The 13,445-nt window shown below is 43.5% G+C and overlaps 1 protein-coding gene across 2 annotated transcripts in view; it reads right to left on the reverse strand.

The window, feature by feature from the left end:
• Positions 1–12,398, reverse strand: part of SELENOI (selenoprotein I) — a 46,280-nt gene extending 33,882 nt beyond the window's left edge. The window contains exon 1 of one of the 2 annotated variants that reach the window (XM_049652450.1): positions 11,871–12,394. In XM_049652450.1, coding sequence (XP_049508407.1) covers positions 11,871–11,927 — 57 coding nt within the window. In that variant the 5' untranslated portion in view covers positions 11,928–12,394. Of the gene's footprint in view, positions 1–11,870 lie in introns of both variants that reach the window. The other variant, XM_049652449.1, reaches the window with a different exon arrangement.
• Between the last annotated feature and the right edge of the window lie 1,047 nt (positions 12,399–13,445).

Here is a 13,445-nt window from a genome sequence, read left to right on the forward strand (position 1 = left end):
TCCCTCTCTCTCTCAAAAATAATAAAACAAATCAAAAAAAAAATTTTAATGTCATTAAATTAGACGCTTAAGATCTGTGCATCTATATGTAACTTATACCTGAAATGAAATAGAAAATAAAGAATACGTGTGTGGCAGTGCGTGCATGTGTGCATGCACACACCCACGCATATTGCAGGGAGGGGAGTGCGTGCCAAGCTACCTTCCAAGCAGAGAGAACAAAATGTGCAAAGGCCACAAAGCTAGAAATACTTTGAATACTGGAAGAAGGCCAGCACAGCTATGGTCTAGTGAGCAAGGAAGAGAGGCATGTAAATGAGACTGGAGAGGTGGGCCTGCACCGCCCGGCCAGACCACAGTGAGCCAGATTTTATTGTAAACCCAGTGCATGTCCTGCTTTACATTTTGAAAGGGTCATACTGACTACAGTGCAGAAAATGGACTGGAAGGGTACCAAAGTGCAAACAGAGACCAGTTATGAGACTTACGGTACATCAGGCAGAGAGGATTATGGGTTAGGCTAGTAGCAGTACAGTAACTTCTACATTATTTCCAAATATGCTGTGAGGTACACATTTTTGAGGACAGTAAAAATGTGAGACTCCCCTTAATTTAAGAATGAAATGGGCTCTAATGAAAGGAAAACTATGAAACCACCTCCTTAGACATAGGAATATTTCCTTTATAAAGGTACTGTGTTTTAAATCCCTTCTCTGTACTGATAAGAAAACGGATACGAACTGACACACCTTTGCACTAAATACAGAGCTTTGGACAAATGATTAATTAGACTGAGGCCACTGTCCCAAGTAATGCTCTACTATCTACAATCAGCAGCAGATTTCCCCTGCTTCGTTTGTCTTCTAAACAGCATAAGGAGAACCGGGCTCTTACCGTCAAATCAATTTTAATATAAGGCCCGTCCTTACCCACCTGAAATATAAGCTTTACACTTATAAAACACATTTAGTTTGCTGCAGTAATCCACAAAATGTGGCTCAAGTACAAGTTAACAGTAGCTCATAAACTGCACTTCATGTTAATCACTTCAGAATGCAAGCAAACTCAAAATGACATTTCTAATTTTTAAAAATTATTTCCAAAATTCTTGAGTTCCAAAATTATTCACGTTTTTGGGAGTGTAAAAGACTGTAAAATTCAAAGATCCCAACAGCTAATAAACAGAAAGGTCCAAACTGTGAGTCCTTTCTGATTCTTCCTGAAACACGTCTATGAAATTGATCACTTTGTTTGAAACCAGACTACACTTCCTTGGCTCAAATACAATCGTGACCTACCTAAACCCAATTTACTGAAATCATTATTCTCATAATATCCTCCAAAACACACTTTTTGTATTCCAATTTGTGGCAGGCACAACCTAAAGTAATCCCCAGTGAGTCGAGCCCTTGTATAAGCAATCCCTTCCCCTTGATGGTTCATTCCACTCCCCTGAGGTGGACCCTGTGACTCGTTTCCAACCAACAGAATATAGCAAAGGTGACAGATGGCACTGCCTATTAGGATACACTCTACGACAAGGGTGATGAGATATCCCTTCCATGATACATTTCACTATGTAAGTCTTCATCTTAGCAGTTTGGAGGAGTCTCTTGCTGGCTTTTATGAAGGAAACAGCAAGGATGTGAACTGCCTGTGGTGAGGGCCATGGAGCAGGGAAAAATAGGAAAGCTCTAGGAGCTAAGAGCCTCAGCCCTAGAGCTGGAAAGAACTGAAGACTGCCAACGACCACACAAGCCTGGATGAGGGCCCCAAGCTCCAGATGAGAATACAGCCCAGATGACACCTTCATTGCAGCCCGGTGAGACCCTGACCAGAAGCGCTGGCTAACAATGCCCAGACTCCCAACAGAGGATGTGAGATCATAAACGTGTGCTGTCTTATGCCACCAAGTCTGTGATAATGTGTTACCCAGCAATAGGAAACTAGTGCACAGTCCGGAAAGCACTACATCATCTTTTCTACGAAGAGCCATCTTGAGGCTCCTACCCACAAAATCAAGAACACCTGATGCCTGAGAGCTGCCATACTACATTACGGTAACAGAGTTTCTTACTGCTCTACACCCATTTCTTGGTTTCAACTGCTCTTCAGATTGCAATAGAATTGAATATCTCTTTGATGAGGTGTTCTCAAACTGTAATCACCAAACTGAACCCAAATTCTCGGGCCCTGCCCCAGACATACAGAATCAGACACTCTGAGCACAGCCCAGCCATCTCTTTTATCGGACCCTCCTGGTGATTCGGAAGCACGCCTAGGTTTGAGGAGCACTGCTCTCCTCAATGTTGAAAACAAACATTAACGGCACTTCCACCACTCCGCGGCTGAGGGATAAACCACACCATTAGTCTAGTGACCAACACCTATTCCTCCTTACGGTAACTTCAAATACTGCAGTGCAAGCAAGAGACACGATATAATAAAATTCAGCAAGTACTCACTAAATTTACTAAGTCCAAGGCATTGTGCTAGAACAATCTGTGGTATAAAAACACCAAAGCTAAACTTAAAATGCAAAAGAAAGGGAGGAAGGGAGGAAAGGAAGGAAGGGAGGATAGAAAGGAAGAGAAGGAAAAGAGAAGGAAGGCAAGAAGAGAAGGAAAGAAGGAAGGAAGGAAGGAAAACAAAGAAACAGGATGAAGGGAGGGACCAACCAACCCAAGGACAAAATTTTTTAATTTCTTAAAAGACTTTTTTATCAATACAAGATTTTAAGAACTACAATAACAGAACATGACTCCGTGGGCAAGGAGATCTCATTTCAGTCAATATTATCATTTCCATCTGCTAACAAGTCAGAGGGAAGGTGGTGACAGAAGATTGGAGAAGCTAGAGCAGCAAGAACAAGCAAGTCATGATGACAGATTTGCTTGCTAAACTTAAATAATCTATAATAAATTCTAAGAAGAGAGGACAAAAGCAGGGGTCGTGTAGTGAAGAAACTAGAAATCCTTACAGAGGAAATCTGTATTATCAGATGCATGGGAAACACATGGAAGGTATTGCAGATTCTTAAACAGGAGAGTAACATTTGAGAAGATTTACCTACTCTGCCAGTTGATATGACTAAATAGAGGAGAAATCTGAAGGCCAAGACTATCAGTGGGACCCAAGCTAGACAGTGACCTGTCAGTTACTCTTCCCATTCATTAAGTTGTCACCCTTAACTTACTTTCTTAAAATACCCTTTCTCTTATAAGTTCTTGTGGTGTGGGTTCACATGTCCATTTATGTTAGCCAATGCTGACAAACAGGGAAGCACAAATGTCAAGTTTTATTTCCTATTTACTTAACATTAATATAGCACTATGTGCCAGGTGCTTTACAAATAGTAACTCACTCAATTTTGATAATGATCCTATGAGGCAGATCATTATCAAAATTGAGTGAGTTACTATTTGTAAATGTTACAATCTGTGATCTATTCACAGATGAGGAAACCTGGTCAGAGAAGACACTGTTACTCACGGTCATAACGCTAATATGTAGTTTCTAACTTAATATTAGTCCCAGGGGTGTCTGGGTGGCTCAGTCGGTTAAGCGTCCAACTCTTGATTTTGGCTCAGGTCACGATTTCACAGTTTCATGAGTGCGAGCCCTGTGTGGGGCTCTGCACACTGACCAGGCGGAGCCTGCTTGGGATTCTCCCTCTCTCCCTCTCTCTCTGCCCCTCCCCGACTTGCGCTCTCTTAAAATAAATACTAAAAAAAAAAAAAAAAAAAAAAAATTATACCCAAAGCTACTTATTTAATCGAAAGACATTTACCTCAATTAAAGCTAATACTATATGAAATGTTCTTAATACTCAACAAAATGTAAGACTAGTAAATTTACAGTCATCTATTCACCTCTGGTAATAATTTTTAAATGGGGGGAAAGAAAACAAAAACACGTCTTTCTTTTTCACTGTGCATGTTTCCCATCTGCGAATATTAGACACAAACCCAATCAGGCATGTCATTGAAGGTCTTTACTGGATGTTTCTATATCTGCTACAAAACACCCAGGAACTGCAAGGCAAAGCCTACCTTTCATTCTTAGATTTGAGAGGAAGCAAAGCATGAAGAAAATGGGCTCCGAACCCAGACCACCTGGGTTCAAATCTCAGGTTTGGGACCTTGAACAAGTTACTTAAAATCTCTGTGTCTCAGTAAAGTACTAGTGCCTACACCTCAAGAGGCACTTGTGAACATTAAATGAGATAATATATGTAAAGCACTTAAAGCAATGTCTGCCATATAGTAAATGCTATATAAATGTCTGCTATCACTGTCATTATTATTACTCAGTATTTACAACAATATTGCCCTTGCCATTTCAACTTTCCTTCACTGGGCTCACCGGGCTCAGCCCGGTACCTCACAGAGCCACTTCCTTATGCCTAATTTACCATGGTCTTCCTGGTCTCTGTGCCTTGGTTCCCACTACCAGTCTCTCTAGAACATTTCTCCAACTCTCCCTGATGCGCTGGGCAAATTCTTTTTCAGCAAAGTTCTTCACATTTTAACATTACAGGAGTTAGGAAAACAAGCCATCATCAGTGAATTGATATTTCAGAAAAGAGTAAAACAACCAAGATGCTTCTTCCAAATAGTACCTAAAAGTAGACCTACCTTCTTCCCACCACCTTGACTTTTCTCCGTCATTCTGCAGAAGTCCCCCACCCAGCCCTCTTTTGCTCCTTCTGAGAGACTCCTCTGCCTCTGCCAACTACAAAAATAATTCTCTCCGTGAGCCATTTACAAATCTATACCTAAGGCCACTAAAATGCTTTTCAAGCCTTATAAATGTGTTTATAGGTGGGAATGGGCAGCTCCCCCGATCTACTTAAGGAGACCACGCACAACTAAAGATGAGTTACGTCTGAACTAACTGTAACGTATCTAGATAACGCCATCACCAACATGTCATACTATAGCTGGCCTGCAGCCGTAAGTGAAAATCAGGTTTAAGAATTTCTCATGTGTCTACTGTGGCCCAGAAGAAAAGTGTTCTGATCTTTGATATCATTACAGAATATTCCTCTAGTAGAGAATAATGCATCCATAAGTGCTATTTCTTTAGAACATGAAGTTTTCTTTGTTTCAACTCCCTGTCCACAAACCACACCTTCACAGGGCCCCATCCAAGAGAAGAGCCCTGCGCAAAAGATTTCTGTTATCCGGCCAGATTCAGCATCATTTATCACTTAAATTATACTTACGCTTCTGTGCTAGAAGGGTCAGTCTCTCATGAGTTTGTTTACTCAGGAGATAGGAAATCAAGAAAGTTAAATCTTAGACAAAATAAATGTCAGGTGCTATTCTTGCCAAGGTGGCTTTCCAGAGTTAATGCTTCACAAAACCCTTATTGCAGTGACTGCTGCCTCTACCCACCCAGTCATCTTACCAGAGAACCTGAGTCATCCCAGACACCTACCCCCCCATCCCTCATCCCTTCCCTCACACCACCAACACCTCCAGCTGGTCACTCATCGTGTTCTGTCAGTTTGCGATCTTAAATCAGGGATCACAAACAGGGATCGGGAGGATAAACTGAACATAGCAGGCCTGAATGAAGTTTGCGGACTGGTAGGGAGATGGCAAACTGGAGAGCAAATACCTTTTTGAAAGAGGGCAGGCACTATTTAGCTCCAGGAGAGTCTTGCCAAGAGGAAGTTCTGGGCGGATGTTTCCACTCTTCTAGTTTTCCTTTTTTCTTTTTTTAAGTAGGTTCAGGCCCAGCACAGAGCCCATCATGGGGCTCGAACTCATGACCCTGAGATCAAGACCTGAGCTGAGATCCAGAGTCGGCCGCTCAACCGGGCCACCCAGTAGCCCCTCACTATTCTGGTTTTTCAAACTAGCCCAGAAATCTGGATTTTTTATGGGGAAGACGCCAATTTTTGAAACAAAGTACACGTGGGCCAAATTAAACATATCTGCTGGCCAAATTCAGTGGGCAGGTTAACCAGCTTTTACTTCTATCTTTAAAATACCCACGCCACTGCTTTTAGATTCAGGCCTTCCTCATTTCTTACCTAAGTTTATGCAGAAGGATCCTAAAAGGTCTCCAGATTACTCCATCCGTTTAGGAAGCTGCCAAGGCAACCTTCCTAAAATTAAAATCTGCTCCTGTTTAAAATCAAACAGCTGCCCCAAGCCTAGAGCATGACAGTGTGCCTAAAAATCACCTGAGGTATTAAACATGCTGATAACAGTAAGCTACCTAATCTGGATCTCCCAAAGTCAGGCTAGGAATCTGCTATTTAAACACTTTCCCAGGCGATGCTGATGCTGATGTTGATAGTCCTTAGGCCACAGATCTCCCTAAAGGATAAAATCTAGAAGCCCTTTCCACCAAACCATCCCCTGTGACAGAGCCCCACCTCCCTCTCTTCAGCCTCATCTCCTGCCCCTCCACCATTATGCCTAAAATCTGCCTTCTTAGGGTTCCCAGCAAATACTCCCGGGCCTTCACTCCTTTTACAATCCACTGCTCCTCTGTTCCTTTACTCCCGAGTCATCATCTGGTCATGTGAGACCCACTCAGCTTGATCTTTCTAGATTGAGCTCTGCCTTTCCCTCCATCCTCTCCCTGAAGCCTTTCTCAGCTTTAACCCTCACTCCCTGGAGCTGCTTCCCTATCCTCTCCCACCGTGCCCGGCACTTACCTAACTGCACTTACTAACTATCTATAGCTGTCTATCTACTTGCCCATATGCCACTAGCTTAATTTTGCAGCCCCAGTGCTATGCCTGACACAGACCAGGCCCTCAGTAGATGCTTACTGAATACACGGAATCAAACTGTATGAACAAGTAAGGGTGAAGGCTAGATTCTTTGAGCATTTCCATCAGGATGCACACAGTCTCTCTTTACAACCTGTTAACTGCGATATACTAATTAATTCACAATTATCATAGGTCCCGTAATCAGGCTGTTGTTGACATGCAAGGTAGAACTACCGTAACAGCAGAAACCAATTCATCATAAAATTATTCGCATGAAACCAAACAAGATATTTCAAAGCACACTTACCTCCTCTCTGAAGCAAAATGATACAATTTCAAACTGACTGTTACACTGTCAATTAAACTATGCCTCCCCTAGGCCAGATTACATAAACCACGATAGACGTTTCACCCTTAGCTAAGTGGCAAAATCCTTCAACTATAAAGACCTGTCCAAAGAAAGGACAGGTAGAAAGGAGGACTAAGCCTCACAAAGGTAAAATCCCTCAATATAATTGTCCAAAGGTACATGAATAAGCAACAGAGAAAATGGCAGTTAAACCCCTGACATCTTCACATTCAAAATACAGAAGTATCCTTCTGATATCCAGGAGATGGACAGCTCCCTTTTACCACACTTCCAAAATGTTTTATATTCTTCTACACTTTCATTCCTTCGATAAATATTTCTTGAGCGCCTATTCTGTTCATACACTAGACCCTGGTCATGTTGAATAAGACAGCTATAGGCCCTACCCACCCAGAGCTCATATTCTAACAGAGAAGACAGACTCTCAAGTAATGATTCACCTGCTTAATAAAACTGTGGTAACTCGATGGAGAACACAGGTGTTAAGACAGCACGTAACATACAATCCATCCCATGCTTTCTTCTGCACCGAAAAGCAATGGTCGTAGTTGCTTACTACTGAAATCTAATTACCACTCTACGTGTGCACAACCTATCCGCAGTTATTCTGAATAACAGCCAGGTTCCCAACCGTAGCTCTCAGATGTACCTCTAGGGAGACAAAGAAATTAAACTAACCAAAAGTAATTTTGCCACCAGCAGCTTTTATACTATCAAGTTTTCTCTACATCTCTTTGCTGTCATATACAGGGTCACCTTAGGGAATAAAAATCTCTTGACTGTTTTGAGTCTTTACCCATTTATGGGATGATCTTCTTCAGAAGCTGTTTTAGAGGCACCTGGGTAGCTCAGTCGATTAAGCGTCCAACTTCGGCTCAGATCATGATTTCATGGTTCATGAGTTCAAGCCCCACATCGGGCTCTCTGCTATCAGCGTGGAGCCCGCCTTGGATCCTCTGTCCCCCTCTCTCTCTGTCCCTACACAGCTCGCATGCGCGCACACATGCGCGGTCTCTGTCTCTCAAAAATAACCTTTTTTTGAAAAGCTGCTTTAGGGGCGTCTGGATGGCGCAGTCGGTCAAGTGCCTGACTCTTGAGCTCGGCTCAGGTCATGATCTCACAGTTTGTGAGTTTGAGCCCCACATCAGGCTGTGCTGATGGTGCAGAGCCTGCTTGGGATTCTGTCTCTTCCTCTCTCTGCCCCTCCTCAATTTGTGCTCTCTCTCAAAATAAAAAAATAAACTTAAAAAAAAAAAAAGCTGTTTTAATTCAATAAGCATTTATAAAGCACTTACTGGTGAAGACCACACAATGGGAATGTGTGATCTTTAGGAAGGAAGTGTCTCTAGGGCAATTCACATTCCAGTGAAACTGACTACACAGATTCTTCCTGAGACACCTTTAGATTCATATTTTTAATATAAACACAATACTCAGTAAGGAACCCTCTACTAGAAGCAGCTGAGGTTATACATTTGTGACCCTCCTTCTTTTAAAATAACATCAACGCACTATATTTTCGTGAACTTTGGACACTTGTTAAAATGACCTTTGTTTTCCAGGATGATAGGGAATCTGCTGTCAGACACAGGAAGTGAGTCAGATAATGGAAGAGTGGAAAAGATAGGAATAGAAAAGCACACTAAAATTTCCTGTAGATTAGAACACCTACCTAGTTGGAAATATAAATTTAGGGAACACTGCTTATAAGAAAAAGTAGATTCCATATTACAGACACTGCTGCAAAGGAAACAGCTATCCTACTGGCACTTACCCAGAAAGCAGATCCTAGTAGGGGAAAAAAGTTTGTTTTTTGGTTTTTGTTTTTTTTAACATAATTGTCAAATCGGCTCACATACAACACCCAGCGCTCATCCCAACGACTGCCATCCTCAATGCCCATCACCCATTTTCCGCTCTCCCCCCTCCCAGAAAAAGTTTTATATGTCAATATTTACAGTGCAGAAGAGATAACAGAAAGGGGGGTAGAGCTGAAGGCAAAACAGGAGGTATCTGGGTTAATGACCTTCTTTAATGAAGTTGTAAAGCCCTAGTCATGGTTACCGAGAAGGCTCTGGAACTTCTTTCCACTTAAGTTTTAAGACATGTCAGCACCCCAGGTCAAAATTGTAGGATACTACATTGCTTGAAAGCATTGGAATGTATTATATGACTTGCTACGGTCCTTTACAGTTTTTCCAATTCCAACTAGGCCAAATCCATTATGATTTCCTTCAGCAATCCATTCATTCTACATATGTTTAATGGGTTTTTAGTATGCACAACAGTACTGTGCTCAGGTCGTGGCGGTCCGTACAAGTCTAACCTTGGATATTACGTTCTAATAGGGAAACACACTAACAAATTCCATAAGGGAGCAGAGGGTGCTCTGACAGCACACTTAAGGGGAGAGGAGAGGGGCACCTGGGTGGCCAAGTTGGTTAAGTGTCCAACTTCAGCTCAGATCATAATCTCACCGTTCGTGGGTTTGAGCCCTGCATCAGGCTCTGTGCTGATAGCTCGAAGCCCAGAGCCTGCTTCCGATTCTGTGTCTCCGGCTCTCTCTGCCCCTCCCCTGCATATGCTCTGTCTCTCTCTCTCTCTCAAAAAATAAACATTTTGGTTTTTTTGAAAAGAGAAGAGAGGAGAGCTTAGGGAATGCTTCTCTGAGGAAGTAACATTTAAGACATGAAGATGAATATAAAAGGGAAGGGAAGCTACATTCCTGGCAGAAGTAACAACGTTACTTAAAGATCTGAGGAAAAAAAAAAAAAATGGCAGGAGGAAGGAGACGGCTACTAATGCTGTCAGGGGCAGAGAGTGAGAGGCATGACATGGACATGAAGCTGAGGACCAGCAAGGACCATGACATTCAGAGTCATGTAGATCATCTTATGGACTGTTTGGACTTCATTCCAAGAGCAATGAGAGGACAGTAGTGGGTTTTAAGCAAAGGAGTGATGTGACCAGATGCACATTTTTTTTTAAAGATCACTATGAACCAGAGAAAAGACTATGAGGGAAAAGGGAATGTGGGCAAGCAACCAAATAAAGTAGTACCAGATTATAACCCCAAGTATAAACTAAATATTGATATTCAATATTAATATCGATATAAATAGTTGGATAAATATACAATGGGAAGAAAAGACAAATCTCCCGTACATAATTGCAAACAAATTATGTCACTACTCTGCCCTCAAGGAGGGAGGGCATAACTCTCCACTCTCAAGTGAGGGCTGTGCAGAGTGAGTTCCTTCCAAAGAGAGTAACCTTACAGGGAGAAATCTAACAAACACTACGTTGGTCAGGTGATCCAAATCAATATCAACAGTGAGTGACAAGTCATACTGATAGCATGTACTTATCACATGACGCAATGAAATGACACTTCATCTAATGCTCTTCCTCCCCAAACCCCATAACCCTTACCTAATCATGAGAACATCAGACAAATCCTAAGTGAGGGACATTCTACAAAATACATAGCCAGAACTCCTCAAAACTATCCAGGTTACCAAAAACAAGGGAAGTCTGAGAAATTGTCACAGCCGAGAGGAGCCTAAGGAGACAGGATGACTAAATGAAATGTGAGCTCCTAGATGAGATCCCACAACAGAAAAAGAGCATTGGGTAGAAACTAAGAAGATCTGAGTACAGACCTCAGTTAATAATGTGTAAATATTGGTTAATTGTGACAAATGTACCATACTAATCTAAGATGTTAATAGAGAAAACTGGGTATGAAGCATAGGGGAACTCTACTATCTTCACAATTCTTCTGTGAATCTATTCTAAAAGTATTCTAAAATAAAAAGATGACTTAAAGCGTACGTGGGAAGAGTGGTAATGGAACCACTCGTCTAGCTTTGCCTAAAAATGATAGAAGGTACAGGACCTAGTGATTCACTAGTTGGTGGGTGAGGTAGAGGAATCGAGAGTGAAAGCGACACAGAGAGCAAGGATGAAAGGTTACAGCCCAGATTTCAGACTAGGAAAACTGGATGGGCAGGGGAGTCATTCACTGATAAGGGAGCAGCGGAGTAAAACCAGATTTGGAGGAAAGTTAACAACCAGCATTGACTGGAGGCTCATTACGTGTCAGGCCCTTCTCAAATTCCTATAATCATTTTGCACCATAGAGACTATTATTTGGCCCAAAGCCAACTAAAGAAATTAGAGTTTGGGATCAGGTTTCTATGTGCTCCAAAGCCCGCGCTCTTTCTACTACACAGTTCGTTCGGTGCACATTTACTTCATCTGGCAGCCCAAGCGCCACAAGCTACTGAAGTGGAGTGCATCAGCAGTGCGACCTCAGTAGTTACTCCTACTCCCCGGGCCTCATCTGCCAAAGACTAGCTCCATCTGAAGTTGTGTGCAGGAGGCGGGTGGAGATTTCATTAAAATGAAGACAATTAAGACACCACGAAAGGAACTGCATCAGCTAATAATGATGATGGTGGTGATGATGAAGATGAAGTAAAGAAGCGCAGGGAATTCTCTGGTTCCACTCCCGTGGAGAGATCTCCTAAGGTAGAGGCAATTCCCCGGGGAGGGTACCGAGTCAAGGCGGCGGCCCTAGGATGCTCCCACGCACCTTGACCCCTAAGCCCCAGGTCTCGGCAGGACCCCCGGGGAAACGCCGGCCAGCCCGCCCGCCCAGGGCCACGCGGCACAAGGTGACACGGACCGCGCCTGCCCCTCAGCCGCCAGGGAGAGGCCGGGACGAGAAGGGAGAGGGACGTCCGCGGGGCCCCGCGCTACCTTGTACTTATCAAAGCCAGCCAGCTGCTCCGGGCTCACGTATTCGTAACCAGCCATGACGACCCGAACACCGAGCGCCCACTCGGCAGCGACTCTCCGCGACGAGGTGCGGAAACACGAGCACCACACCGGCAGAGCAAGGATGGGAAGGCTTGGGCAGGCAAAGGTGGTAGGAGAGCTGCGCTCCGCCCACCGCGCACGCGTAGCGGCCTCAGGCCACTTCCGCCGCCTCCCAGGGCGCAAGCGCAGCCTCCACCTCTCCCCGCCCGAGGTGGGGATCGCTAGCCTGCTCACGAGTTCCGCCCCCTCACGCCGTCGCAGTCCAATCAGCGTGGATCGGACAACACGAAGCCCCGCCTTCCAGGTATTCTCGTCTCTTCATTCGCTAACGTCAAAATTGGTGAGCTGAAGTAAGGCGAGAGTGGAGGTAAAAGGTCAATTTCCCAGGGGGCCTTGCTCCTCCCTCCGGGGGTTGGGGCGGTTCTCTGGTTTCGTTCGGGTTGCGGTGGTGGTCTACGAACCAGTTCAGAAGTACCCAGGGAAGAGCCGTGACATGAACTTGCCAGAGAAAGGGTGTGTGCCCGGCGCGTTGCGGCTCCCGGCAGGCTGTAGGAGCTCAGGAAGGTGATTGGACGTAGAGAAACCAGTGGGGAGCCTCGGGGAAGGCTTTTTCCGTCTGTAAAGTGGCGTGGAAGGGCGCTGGAGACGAACCCCTCAGACCTCTTCGCTCTCCGCTCTGTCAAACTGTTGCAAATTGAAATTGCTCACGTCTCCAACCAGATAAAAGCACTGGTCTCTGAGTCTCTAGGGATCTTTAAGTGCGTTTGCAGGAAGTGCATGCACGTAACTGGAGCCAATAGTAGAAAGAACACTAGATCAATGGCTAGTGTGTATCAAGCTAATAATAAAATTTAATAATAGTAATAATTGCTCCCTTTTCTTTTTTTGAGCACCTTCTATAAGGGGAACTTTATATACATTATCACCAACCCCCATAACAAAACTATTAAGTGGAAGGCACTTTCCCTATTTCGCAAATTAGGAAATAAAAATTCAGATTACCTAACTTGACCAGGATCAGGCCATTAATTATACAGCTCGGGAGTGGTCAACCCAACACGAAATGAGGTTCTTCGTGTCGGAAACCGCTACCTAAGAAAGATTCTCAGTCTCTGGGTCTCTGAAACAAGGGTGATTCTTTTAAGATCTCTTATGTTCCTTATATTAACTCGTTAAACATAATTATTGGGTGCTCAATCTATGCCAAGAACATTATTTTTATTTCTGCGTGTGTCTCATCTCACTTTCTAAAGTACAAGGTTCTTATGAGGTAATAGATATAAAGCATCTATCATCACACCTGATACATGGCAGATGATCGATAAACTTGAACATCATTTTCCTTCAGTTGTCCTAAGGAAAGGACCTGTATCTTGTACACCTTAATTTTCCCTTGTCCTTATAGTCCAGTGCCTTGCAGATAATACATGGTCAATACCTTTCCTTGAATGAATGAGCAGCGATCTCTTTGCTATGCTGTGCAGTGTCTGCTTTGAGGACATTAGAAATGTGGAT

This window comes from Panthera uncia (genome assembly GCF_023721935.1).
Source record: "Panthera uncia isolate 11264 chromosome A3 unlocalized genomic scaffold, Puncia_PCG_1.0 HiC_scaffold_12, whole genome shotgun sequence".
Lineage (NCBI taxonomy): Eukaryota > Metazoa > Chordata > Mammalia > Carnivora > Felidae > Panthera > Panthera uncia.